Source organism: Haliotis asinina, chromosome 14 (genome assembly GCF_037392515.1).
Source record: "Haliotis asinina isolate JCU_RB_2024 chromosome 14, JCU_Hal_asi_v2, whole genome shotgun sequence".
NCBI lineage: Eukaryota > Metazoa > Mollusca > Gastropoda > Lepetellida > Haliotidae > Haliotis > Haliotis asinina.
Genome location: NC_090293.1, coordinates 12,078,628 through 12,089,816, shown reverse-complemented (window position 1 = coordinate 12,089,816; position 11,189 = coordinate 12,078,628). Strand labels below are relative to the sequence as shown.

The following is an 11,189-nucleotide window of genomic DNA, read 5'->3' as shown; positions in this document are numbered from 1 at the left end:
CCCATTTCAATCTACGATTCTCCTTTATCAAATACAAAACATTTCGATTCTGTTCAGATAAATACTTTGCACCCCAGTGACTCATTTTCTCCAGTTCTGATTTGGGGCTGTAGGGTAGCCTAATGGTTGCAGTTGGTCACGCCGAAGACCCAGCTTTGATTCCCTACATGGGTACTGTGTGTGAAGCACATTTCAGGTGTCCCTTGCCGTGTCTGTGTTTCATTTAATGTGCAACACTGCACAGTTTGGATCTACAATAAGGCAGCTGGACCATTGTTGTGGCAATTGCTTTATTCCTCTGGGTCACAGCAGACACTGCGTACATCATTCATGAAAAATCACAAAGACACATTGTTCTCATAAATTTAGCTTTTATTAACTTCGTCACACTATGAATTGTTGCAACAGTCGTCCAATGATTTACAAAAGACAAAATGCTCTTGTAGCATGTGCAACATCATCTTAAAAAAAAAAAAAATGACCTGTACATATTTACAATGACCAGAGCAGGCCAGCTTTCATTCATATCCAATGTTTTACAAAGATCTATGGACTCTGGGCTATCATATTTCTTACACAAACCTCAAATACCCACCTGTAAAGTTTTCAACAATATACCTAGAAAACTAGTAGCAGTACCCTACATAGAACTTAGAAGTTATCTCAGACTTAGTGTTGGACACAGGATGTACTCAAGGTTTTCAGCTGTTGTAACTGAATGAAAAAAAAATTCTGAAGGTGGTGACTGGGACTCATTTGAAGATGGTGAGTGAGCAAGTCAGTGAGTGAGCAAGTATGGTTTTACTCTGCTTTTAGCAATACTCCAGTAATCCAGACCTTTAGTGCAACGAGCATACGCCTTCATCATTAGGCTAGTCCACTGACCCATTTCAAGACAATAATCTTAGATATAAATGGTCAAAAGTAAGGAAATTATGATACAGGTCTAAAAATAAGTTATGCTGGTGAATCATACCCTGGTTCAACAATGTGGAAAGAATGTACTTAAACTGAACTCTATTTCGATCAGAAAATACTTCTCGAAACTGTAACTCTGAGATAGGTTTCTGAAATCAACTATGGTTCTTATGAGATAGATATCTCCAATAAAACAGCTTTTGAAATTCTCCTCACAAGACAAAAAGGGCAATATTTGCATCATGTGTTCAACATGAACATGTACCAGCCCAAACATGATGGAATTCCAAAATAGCCAGTATTAGTATTATGCAAAACTTGTTTAAGTCAATCAGTACAGATGTTCTTTGCATTTTCTCACAAATTACCTGGTTACCAAATCACCCAACAATCCGTAAACATCTTGTAAACAATTAGAATGATCAAAGAGAAAGCAGGCTGATGACTGCTCTTTGTGTAATGATGACTGACAGCACTAACCATACAAACTAGAGACAGTTTCAGAAGTTTAGGCCATCCACCACTATGCAGTGTATTATATCTCCATTCAAATGTTATAAATAGTCGTTCTGGACTCACGCCTACTTGGCTCCAAATATAGTCCTCTGGTCATAATACATTGGTGTATTACATTTGTGACTGCTACAAACCACAATATCACTAGAAGTCTTTCTGTCGTGAATGGTTTCAAATACTGAACACTTGGGATTGACATCCCTGACATATACTCAATGTATTTGTAACCAACCCTCTTCTTTCAAATTACATGTTGAGTGTTCACACATTTGCAACAGCATCTTGTTGCAATCAGGTTTGGAAGAAGCAATTACGTTGTTCAGTTTAAGCTCGTGAGAAGAGAAATTTCACTAATACCACAGATAGACCTAGTGACGTCACTTCCAATACTTCCAATACCAATCGTCACTACCTACTTATTCTGAATACATATCCTGGTAGAAGGGAGATGAAATACGAGGGATAAGCAAGGATGAAAAGACACATCTAGGCTGAGGAAACTCATAAGGCAACTGAATTATAATTCTTTAAAGGATGGAGACTAATTTGGACATGTTCATTTTCAAGGCCTCATCTCGAGCAAAATTTTGGTTTTGAGGATATACTGGCACAGTGTCAGTATGTACCTCTTGCTTAGGGTGTACCAATATACCTACCTAAAGTTCCAATACATATTGAAAACCTCTCCTGATGGACGTCTTTATGTTCAATCTGTCTGTATTATGCAGTCAGATAAGGCTGTTTGTTTCTGACGCGAGTAGCCTTGAAGCTAGTTGGAGTAACCTTTAGGTGGGTTTTTATTTAATTCTGTCATCTTTTGAAATTAGAACAGAATTAAATGAAATGATAGGTGCATAGGCATTTGGCATTTCATCTGGATGCTTTGATACAAAGTCATGTAAGCCAGACCACTGACAAACTTTCCACTGAAGCTAACAAAGACAAATCATTGAGCCCTGTAACTTTTCTAAGTACACGTTTGTGAACCTCATAACCACCCCACTCACACAACAGATGCAGCCACAGATAATCTAACAACAGGACCAATGTGCCTCAATAAAGTAAACAGTCTTTGAAAAAAGACTTTATAGAGTGCAGGGCTCCAGATAATTTTTCAACATCAGTAGAATGTACTCCTTATTTTTCAATATTGGAGTACATAAACCCTTAAAGTACATTTGGAGCACTGAATGGAATTTTGATGGAGTATCAGTAATCTTGTATTTCGTTTCACATGTGCTCCTCAACATTGTTACGCTTGTGTAAACAGGTCAATAAACAGTAACAGAATGCTTTTTCAAATTAACATGTCTGTAAATGATTCTGCGACTGTACACCATTGCTGTGGTGCGTACCTGCTACGTTGTCTAAATTATTTCATACTGTATGGGGCATATTTTTTATCCGTACATACGCTGATATGTCCCTTATCTGGAGGCCTGGAGTGGAAAGCTTAAGCTGGGTTGATATAGCCAAGACCCATGATCCAAATACTGTGATGCTTGAATTATCATACGTTTAGTACAAAAGCTAACTAACTGTACATTTGGACAATACTCTTTCCTTTCACAACAGCACTTGCATGTGCATTGTATACATGGATTTCATACAAGTTCTCAACATGTCTGCAGGTACTTTGTAAAAGCAATATATTAAATCTTACACAGTATGTCAATAAAACTGTACATGTAAACTCTTGATGCTGGTTGAGTGAATTGCCTCCCTTTGTGAAAATATGGCACTTCAGCTTTGACATTACAAATGCATGTAAAGATACAACATGTAGACACTTTATTGCTGTTCACAGAATATCAATTAACTTTCATATTGGAGCTATACAGCTCCTCAGATAACACCTTGCTTTTCCTTCAGCTCCAGCTATATTCATAAAGTATTATCACCTATGCACTAATTGGTATGTGTTACTGAACTTTTCAAATGTATATTGACAAAAAAATATTAACTCAGATTTATTGTAATCAAATCAGTCCACAAAAGCATCTGTTAAATAATAAAATAAATAAACATGCAAACATCCATGAAGAGAGTAGATGTAAATGCAAGATTTTAAATGCCTTTACTGTGTCAGTTAACATAATTCTAAAATATTTCAGCTCCATATTGTAATTTAATCCCTAATGAATCATATCTTTAACTGAATTTATAGAAATGAACAGTGACCTGCTTGAAGGAGCAATCATCATATTTTCTCTCATTCTCTTTACTTTCACATTCTATATATTAACTGCATGTTCTAACTAACACTTAAAAAAGCACACAAGAATATTAAATAAAAACCATTACGAGACAAAATGGTTTTGATAAATTAGCTAAGTGAAGAAACAATTCTTCCATCAGATGTATTGCTGTAACCAAGTCATTTTCATAGACAGATGCCTACAAATACGAATCATCCCGCTTAATCTTCACAAAATACAACATTTCTTAAAGGGAGACAACTAGCCAGGGTTCAGTTCACAACCATGGCCAGATTGTTCAGTCCTGATATCTCCAGTGTTATGATGAACAGTGGAACCTATTCTTTTCCATTTGGAGTGCAGTATCTAAATGACGTTATACTGGTCTCCACAAAAGTCTGGTTTAGACAGATTCCATTGTAGATCAAACAATGACTATTCCTAATACCAAAAATATTCGATGTCCCAGTTTCACACATGGCACCAATTTAAGACCTAGGCTGAGTGTGGGCACTGTTAATCAGAAGCCTCCTTCAACATACTTCATACACATGATCGGAAAAAATATAAGCTCATGTACATCACAAAATCTTTCAAAAAAACAAAATCATTACTCATAAAACCTTGGGAAAAATATACATTCATGTACATTATAAAATCTTTCACAGAAACAAAATTGTAACTGGTAAAAATTCCACTTCAACTTAAATTTTCCTTTATTGATTGTATCAAACAAAATAATCACGTCAACTTGATCGTTTCCAAAAAATATGTGTTTCACCCCACAAAAAGAACCTACACTTTACATTACTATCAATATAAAAATATGTTTCTTTATCAAATGCATGGAGAAGTTTTATCTTCCAAACATGTAAGAAAAATTAACGAATTAGTTCACTGAATAAAGGCTCAATGTGGATGTGCTGGATGAACACTGGTTAAAGTTACTGTTGTGAAATAGTTCTGTGATGTGGTCGAGATTTCAGAATTCACACAAAAGTGGACATTACCCTGTCACAAGTTATCTCCATGTAAAAAAGATGATGACAAAATATAATCCATCTGATAGTTGATGGATACATTGTCTCTTGGCAACAACAGAACTGAAGCACACATGGCTATAGCAATGTCCACCATCACTAGCTTCTAATCTATTATTGCATTTTTCAACAAATTGAGATCTGACAAATTTTCATGGAGGATGTGTTTTGTGCTTTGATCTTCAAAGGTGTGTTAATTCTAAGTACAACACCAGTAATGTCCATTTTAAAGGGTTATTTTAGCAAACAACAAATATTGCAAAACATGTATAGTGACAACTACAGACAGACTAAATCCAATCACAAGAAAGGCATGGCAGTGAACATGGACTTCTGTGGTGAAACTGAGTTCAAACTACCAACTTGTTGATTAACATGGAGCAAGTGTCTCTCACAGTTTCAAATGTAAAACAACAAAATTCAATTCACAGGATTTTTTTGTTTCTGTTCTAAAAGACCTTGAAGAGCCAGGCGTTTGTAAAAATAGTCAATATGGGCAGCATCGAATCTGAAGTGAAAATCAAATGTTCAAGTATCATTTACACTGCCTAAACACCATATAAGCCACTGTTCAGGATGAAACGGGATCACTCATTTACTGAATATCAATCAAAGAAAAGCTATATGTGTTTACGTTGAAATAAACTGACATTTCCATATGACCTTTGCATCCATTAGAACCAGACCATTCATTCTGCAACAAAGGTCTGCGATATAAGGGAAAGTAATTCTGTCTGCAGATTCCTTCCATGAAAGCAGAACTTGATGATGAACGTATGTTTCAAATGAACACATGTTGATAACATGTAATGAACAAGAACGATGAGGGTTCACAAACATGGAATGTGTCGACTGTCCATAGCACTTGAGCGGCAGTGTAATGCCCATGTTCTGCCAAGAACATCACCCGAAAGACTTCCCTCTGAGAATATCACAATATGTCTCTCAGTCGCACATGATACTTGTGTTACGTGCTTATCCGCTTGCTCTCAATTCGCATGCGAGTTGACTTGCGTGTTGTGAACTTAGCGTCTCTGCACCTCTGACATGTGAAGTCCTCAGGTATGTTCGTTTTACGGATTTTAGCACAAGAGAGGTGAATCCATGTTAAACACTCATTACACTCAATCATAGGCCTCCCAGCATAAGGCTTCAGACAGAAGCATGTGATGAGTTCATGAGAATCGTCTTCTGTAACAGAAACAGAAACATTTTCAGATGTTGCAAACTTAGAAACATACCTGAGTCAATCAAATCATATTGCAAAATAGAGTGATCTTGCTAATGGTATCAGTTTCAATAGATATAGCTTTAAGGTTAGTTGCTGAAATTGGAGATAGTTATCATTTGTATGTTCTCATGTTATATTTTTATCTGTAGCAAAGGATTAAATACATGGATATTATTCATACCTGGTTCTGAGTCTTCTCTTGAACCATAATGCTCAGATTCAGAAAGAGACATAGTAGAATTTGCCGACTCGGTGGACTCTGCTTCATAGCTCTCTGCTGTACTGCCTCCACTATCAAGTGGACTGACATTGTCAGTTGATCGCATTTCCTGCAACAGGAAATGTATGTCTCAGAGTTTTGTAGGTAGTAATTTTAAAAATATTTTGACCTACTGATGCATGATTCAAATGAACAGTAAATTCAATGAACTTTCAAGAGATGTATTTCATACACATTCAAATACAAATCCAAATTTCAATAAAATTGATATTTTTATGTACAAAATAGCTGACCTGATCAGTACATGTGCACTTAATTGATGACACTCCCACCACCTCATCATCAGACGCAAACTGACATACACACAAACAGGGACAGACACAGACAGCCATAAATTATGAATGGGGCATTGCATGCTCTTGAATACCAACTTTTATATATTTCAGCTGGGTCAGACAATGAAAGGTCAAATAATGGTTTCCATAGCAACCACAACCTCCACCACACCTCAAATCTTTCCTGCACCTTCTCAAACCACCCTATGTAAATACAAACATTGTCTGCAACACAGGTGATATATGTACACAACAAAACATCATACTACCATTGTTATAAATGTAGTAATGTCTACCATTCAGAGTGAAAAATAATATCCATTCAAAACAGGGAAGCCATTTCTTGTACATTCAGGACAAGCTGCTGCAGATCTCAATTTACTACAGCCAGATTTGCATATGAATGTCTTCAAAGAACTGCCACTCAAAGCACTCATTTCACTCAGTCTCTTTACATATCATGACATGTCAATATGGCCTTGCAATACTGCATGCATATATTAACAAAACTGGTCATGCAATTAGTTTCTTCGCAAAAGATACACTGACATTTATAGATTGATAGCTAAACAACTTCACTCTTTGCTGCAGACTGCAAACTGACCCAGAGGTCAAGCAGATAAGACTACAGCCAATCAGAAATAGCCAGCGTATCACATGACTATAAGCCCCTGCTTGGCTCAGTGCCAACTGCCCCCACCAGGCAGTTGAGATTTCAGTCCTGGATTATGCCTCTGAACAATCTTGAGCTCTGTAAATGCATATTCACCCATTTCTCTGAAAACTCTGACTCAGCCATATCAGGTAAGCTCCTCTCAAACCCCTCTCCTTCAGGTTTGGGCAATAACGCAAAACACTGCCAGTAATGACATTTTCACAATCCAAGTGGAAATGAGGATGTGTGTCAAAAGCTATTTATAGCAGCCTACTTCATCTGACCTTCACCTTGCCAGCAAAGGGCGGGCATATTCCGCAGTCAGCTTGCTCTCTGGCCTCTTAGCTGGTAACATTCACCGAGATTTCACCGGTAATGAGATAATTTTTCACCATATTGGCAATGACAGTTCATAACTTTGCCTACAGCATATTGCCATGCATGTTGAGTGTAAATAAGTGACTTTAAGAGGTCAGCAGACATTTTATCAAGGTGAAATCTTCACTGAGATTACAACAAGAGTATTTCCCTCAAAGGTTGCTCCTAAAATGGACACCCTATCTTTCAGCGATCACTCTGAATAAAATAACAAAACTTTGACTGATATTGTGTTGTTATTTATGACCAAGTGGATTCTTTTGGGGTTTTGGAAATATGTTTGGGTTGACACAAATTTTAGCATTTTAAACTGCTAAATAGCTATTAGCTTGCATCACCTCAATCAGGAGTATATTTTTAAAGTCACATGTTTTTATGACCCTTTCCATTCTTTTCCATAAATGCCTTTCCATTCATTCATTACATATCCTGAATTTCTGATACTGTAGCCTACTTTTCTGGTGGATTATTTAAAGTCAATGTGATGGATACCATTTCCGAAACAGCTTCTCTAAAGCAAAAATTAAACATGGTTATATCAGCCATGTAAAAAAAAGATTATTTGAGATCAATTATGACAATCTTAACCATAAATCATTAGGTGTTTTACCCAAGCTCAGCAAGCAGTTCAAGGCATTACAACAGAAAATACTCAGTACCTTAACTGACAAATTATGATTAGCTAAAGCATAGGAAATATATGCATTATTGTAGAATGACAGTGCTGCTTAATAAACATGCAACACAAGAAAGTGTTGAGCAGCAATAACACTCTAATTTCATTCTGACATATCTACAACAGTTATGCTGATAATTTTCACAGTATAAATAGGACCACGAGAACAGCTGTTATTTGGTAACTGCAAACCAAAGTTGACCATGTTTGCAGGAAACCTTGTATATCTGACACAGCCTTAAAAGGATGAATTACCTGAGACAGGTATCACAGAAAGAATAAACCTCTGTATACCCATATACATGTACTAATACTGCACTCATTTTACATGTCCTGATGCATCTTCACTTGCCCTGCACTAACACATGGCTTGTCCTGTCTAACCATGTTCAGCAAAAAAACCCCTACACATTCTTCAGTTTATCTGGGATGTTATTTTTCTGGATAATACTATAATTTCTGACTAGGAACTGGTCTGTGTAAGAAAGTAATGAGTGACCTTTCTTTATCAGTGTAGAATAAGAGTTATGGCAGACACTTTTCATTACATGTTTGAGAACGGACTGACATTCCGTTCCCGAAGAAAGGACTCTCTTCAAGAAATAAACTTATCTGACTTGAAAAATGTTTAAAGATGATGGTACTGTCTTAATTTCAACTTGCCCAAACATTCTATACTTTTATTGGACTCAACTATTAATTATTAATGTATTATTCGTAATAACAATTAACATGTAACAACAAAAATTGCATGAATAACAATATATCATGACCATCCACTAAAACATTGCAACCAATAACCAATATTTCATATCCACTGCATGTTCATGCAGCCCAGGCTCTATAGCTCTAAAGAGGACATATTGCGCATTGCCCATTGTAAACCTGAGCTTATCAGCAACAGCTGTGTCGCTTACAATAGATTTCACACAAAATGGGTTTCCATGGAAACCGGATTTCACATCAAAATTAATTTTGCAGGCAGCCTCTATTTATTACTATGTGGTGTTTGAACTATAGTACAAAATTTCAATGTCCCAATTGGGGAAGTAAAACCAAAACCATAATTTCAGTCTTCGCAAGATTATAAAATATAAAACTTCAAACCCACCCTACAAGTCAGCTAGATTGTACTTATGTTTTTAACATTGTACAACAAAATTGAAGTGAACATAATCATAATTCTTTTCCCACAGTGAAACTTTGGGGCACAGTCTTGACACAATATCTAATGCATTAAAGGGGTTGTTTTCCTTTTTTCGATGTAATGCAAATATAAACATAGTTTTATGTGCCCTGCACTGGTAAGAACCTCCTGACCATCTTCAGCTGCATGTATGCTTCTTAACAGACAGAAAGAAAGAAAGTAAAATGTAATGCCAGGTCACATTTTGAACATGCTTTAGAGATATATCTAACAGAAAAACCCACTGCATGATGGGTATACAATTGTCTTATGGCATTAATTTCAAAAGGGTTTGTTTGCTCAGTCACTTGAACTAAATGAGTTAGTAGGAGTTTATTCTGCAACAAATTTAATTTGGATGCCCAGGCCTATGACATGAGTATAGCATATCCCTGTTTTCATGTGAAATACTTCAATCTACATCATAATCATGTCTGGTCACTACAGTGATGGAGCAGGTTTAACATTAGTTCATTTGTTGGAACAATGATCGGTTTTTATTCTCAATGTTTAAAAGATATTTTCCTTTTGGTAATGGTAAGGAAGAAACATTCATTGGTATGATTAGCCTCAGATATACTGCTGGTAATCGACCATTTCTCATACTGGGATGTGGAGTCAAGATAATACATATACTTTCATATTTTGCACATTAATGAAGCTTCTCAATGATTCTCAGTTGAGATCTAAGTGTTTCATATTAACATGCCTCAGATTTCCAGGCCATTTCTGTAGGAAAGACAATAATAAAGAAACGAATTAGAAACAGCAGTCAATGTCTTATCTTAGTGCCTAGATTATCATCAGATACAACACATAAAATACCATAATCTTTTGAGAAGAGGAGGACGAAAAAGAAAAACAAGTTCCACTCCTCTATCAGGACCGCCAGCCATTGAGACTATCATACCCTGAACCTCTGGAGATAATTATCGGGGTTTAGTTTAAAAAGCATGCTAAAATTAGGTCTGAAGCAATACCAGTTTTAGTTCAAGTCTCTGAAAAGGTGAATGCAATCTTAGGTTTATTTGCAACCCAACCCTTGACGCGTATCCGTTCTCAAACACTGAATGGAAACTTCATACTTTCTTACTCTGACATAGTAACGTGATTAAGCTCCCGTATGCAAACTCTCTAAATAAGTGTAAACTGGTGACAACCAGACACATGGTATACAACATTACTCTGGCAGTACAACATAAACATGTCTATCTGTCAGAACATTATGAACATAAATGAATATACATTGAACCTGGGATTCAACTAGACATGCTCAGAGGATGGTACTTGCAGTGTTCATCAATAGCGCCTGACCTTCTGACACCTCTGGCAGATTTGCAGACGGCCAGGTGGAAGTCTACAACTCACTGGCCTCTGTGTCCGACTGTATATTTCACAATGACTTTGACACAAGATGTCACATGTGACATGTCAAACTTGTTTGTTTATAAATTTTACGTTTGATAATAATTTCAATGCCAATTATAAGAAATAATTAAATCTGAAAATGTGTCAATTTTTTTTCTATGGGCCCTGTGAATTTTCTGCGAGTCAGACAGACATCTGAACCTTACAGCACCCCATGTCCTGTAACTTTGAAACACCTATCATGAACACTGTACTTGCCACAAAGTTGACATCAAATGTCATTAATAATACCAAAGTTGGAGAAAGGTATCCCAGTTCATGCTTTTAGTCTTATCAAATGACACAGCTGTACAATTGTTACATTGATTTCACTGATAGCATGAACAATAAAGAGGTAGAGACTTTAATGTTGAACGATACTGTACTGAGTGCAGGGTTTAAAAGTGGTTGAAACATATCTGAAACGTT

At 36.4% G+C, this 11,189-nt stretch overlaps 1 protein-coding gene across 1 annotated transcript in view; it reads right to left on the bottom strand.

Annotated features, from left to right (window-relative positions):
* Nucleotides 1-354: 354 nt before the first annotated feature.
* LOC137260922 (PHD finger protein 23B-like) overlaps nt 355-11,189 on the bottom strand; it is a 16,365-nt gene continuing 5,530 nt past the window's right edge. Inside the window, exons 4-5 of the mRNA XM_067798475.1 lie at nt 6,085-6,232; nt 355-5,863 (exon numbers count right to left, since the gene is read on the bottom strand). Coding sequence (XP_067654576.1) covers nt 5,640-5,863; nt 6,085-6,232 — 372 coding nt within the window. The 3' untranslated portion in view covers nt 355-5,639. The remainder of the gene's footprint in view (nt 5,864-6,084; nt 6,233-11,189) is intronic.